At 44.6% G+C, this 1,756-nt stretch overlaps 1 protein-coding gene across 2 annotated transcripts in view; it reads right to left on the reverse strand.

The window, feature by feature from the left end:
* Positions 1-258: 258 nt before the first annotated feature.
* The window catches only part of LOC115221367 (FACT complex subunit SPT16), an 88,448-nt gene continuing 86,950 nt past the window's right edge, over positions 259-1,756 (reverse strand). Inside the window, exons 26-27 of one of the 2 annotated variants that reach the window (XM_036510708.1) lie at positions 1,169-1,336; positions 259-1,125 (exon numbers count right to left, since the gene is read on the reverse strand). In XM_036510708.1, coding sequence (XP_036366601.1) covers positions 1,013-1,125; positions 1,169-1,336 — 281 coding nt within the window. In that variant the 3' untranslated portion in view covers positions 259-1,012. Of the gene's footprint in view, positions 1,337-1,756 lie in introns of both variants that reach the window. The other variant, XM_029791540.2, reaches the window with a different exon arrangement.

A 1,756-nucleotide genomic window follows, 5' to 3' on the forward strand; every position in this document is an offset into this window, starting at 1 on the left:
ACCGTCCAACCCATGCTAGCATGGAAAACGGACGCTAAATGATGATTATGATGATGACGATGACTGGAGGGAGTACATTTTTTGTTGATCCTACTTTAACAAAACAATAAACTATACAAACACACACGTGTGTGTAGAGAGAGACATTTAAATACACACACAAAAACTCATATTGGGATGTTTCAACAACCAAAGCAATTTAAATCATTTTATTTATTTATAATCATTGTTTTGTATCTCTCATCATTTTAGTCTTTCTTTTTAATTCTTTTTTTTTTTTAGTTACATATTTTGTTTGTTTGTTTGTTAGCTCCAATAATTCTATCTCACTCTCTCTCTCTCTCTCTCTCTTTCTTTCTTTCTCTCTCTCGTTCATTCTTTTGCATTGTTGCAACTTTTCCTCGACAATCCAAAAGGGGGGTTGGGCCACAAAATAAGGACCAGTTCTTTTACAGCAAACTGTTACATGTCTGTGTGCGTGTATGTATGTATATATATGTATGTATATATATATATGCATGAGAGGGAGGTAGCAGAAGGTGGAGGGGGGGGGGGAGCATATAGATGTGTGTGTGTGTGTATGTATGTGTGATGCCATGACAAACATAGTTATGTGGAAAATGTGTCGAATGGGATCTCAGAAGTGGGTTTTGATACATCAGGAGGGATGGTCAGGTAAAAGGGGATGGATAGATGTCCTGCACAGTAGGACCTGTATTAGTAGTTGTAGTAGTAGTAGTATCAATAATAGTAGTAGTAGTGATGGTAATAACTTTAGTGATAGTTACTGTACTTGTGGTGGTAGTAGTAGTAGTAGTGGTGGTGGTGGTGGTGGTGGTTGTGGTAGTATTAATAGCAGTGGTGGTGGTTTACAAGTGTGGTAGTGGTAGTGGTGGTGGTGGCGGTAGTCATGGAGATGGTATGAGTTGGAGTGGTGAGCAACACCCATTGTGATTACGACATCTGAGTTAAGCCCCCCACTCGCACAGGGCGAGTGGTGGCACTCACTCACTCACCCGTCCGCAAAACCCCGCCGACCGTGCCACCAGGACGACCGAAACCAGCACGCACCTCCGCTCTCTTTATTTTCTGGATTTCTTCGACTTCTTCGAGTGCTTGCTGCGGCTGCCGCCTCCTCCCCCACCTCCTCCTCCGCTGCGGCTGCCGCCTCCTCCTCCGCTGCGGCTGCCGCCTCCTCCTCCGCTGCTGCTGCGTCTGTTGCGGCTACCTCCTCCTCCTCCTCCTCCTCCGCTGCTGCTCTCGCGTTTCCGCTTCGTGCCATGCGTTGGGAGCGTCCTCTGATCCCTCTCCTCCTCCTGGTTACGCTCGTAGTCAGCTGCAAAAAGATAAAATGTACACGTATAATCTTTTGGCCATGCTGGGGCACCACACTGAAGAAAAACTTAGTCAAATGAGTCAACCTCAGTATTAATTTTTATTTCTTTATTGTTTTTTTTTTTTTTACAGCTTGGTACTTATTTTATCAGTCTCTTTTGCTGAACCACTAGGTTACAGAAACATGTACACACCAACACTGGTTGTCAAGCAAAGGCGGGGGTGGGGATAAAACACGGACAGACTTCTTCGAGTTTCTTATTTCTTTACTACCCGCAAGGGGCTACACACAGAGGGGACAAACAAGGACAGACAAAGGGATTAAGTCGATTACATCAACCCCAGTGCATAACTGGTACTTAATTTATCGACCCCCGAAAGGATGAAAGGCAAAGTCGACCTCGGTGGAATTTGAACTCAG

This window comes from Octopus sinensis, linkage group LG18 (assembly GCF_006345805.1).
Source record: "Octopus sinensis linkage group LG18, ASM634580v1, whole genome shotgun sequence".
NCBI classification, from domain to species: Eukaryota; Metazoa; Mollusca; class Cephalopoda; order Octopoda; family Octopodidae; genus Octopus; species Octopus sinensis.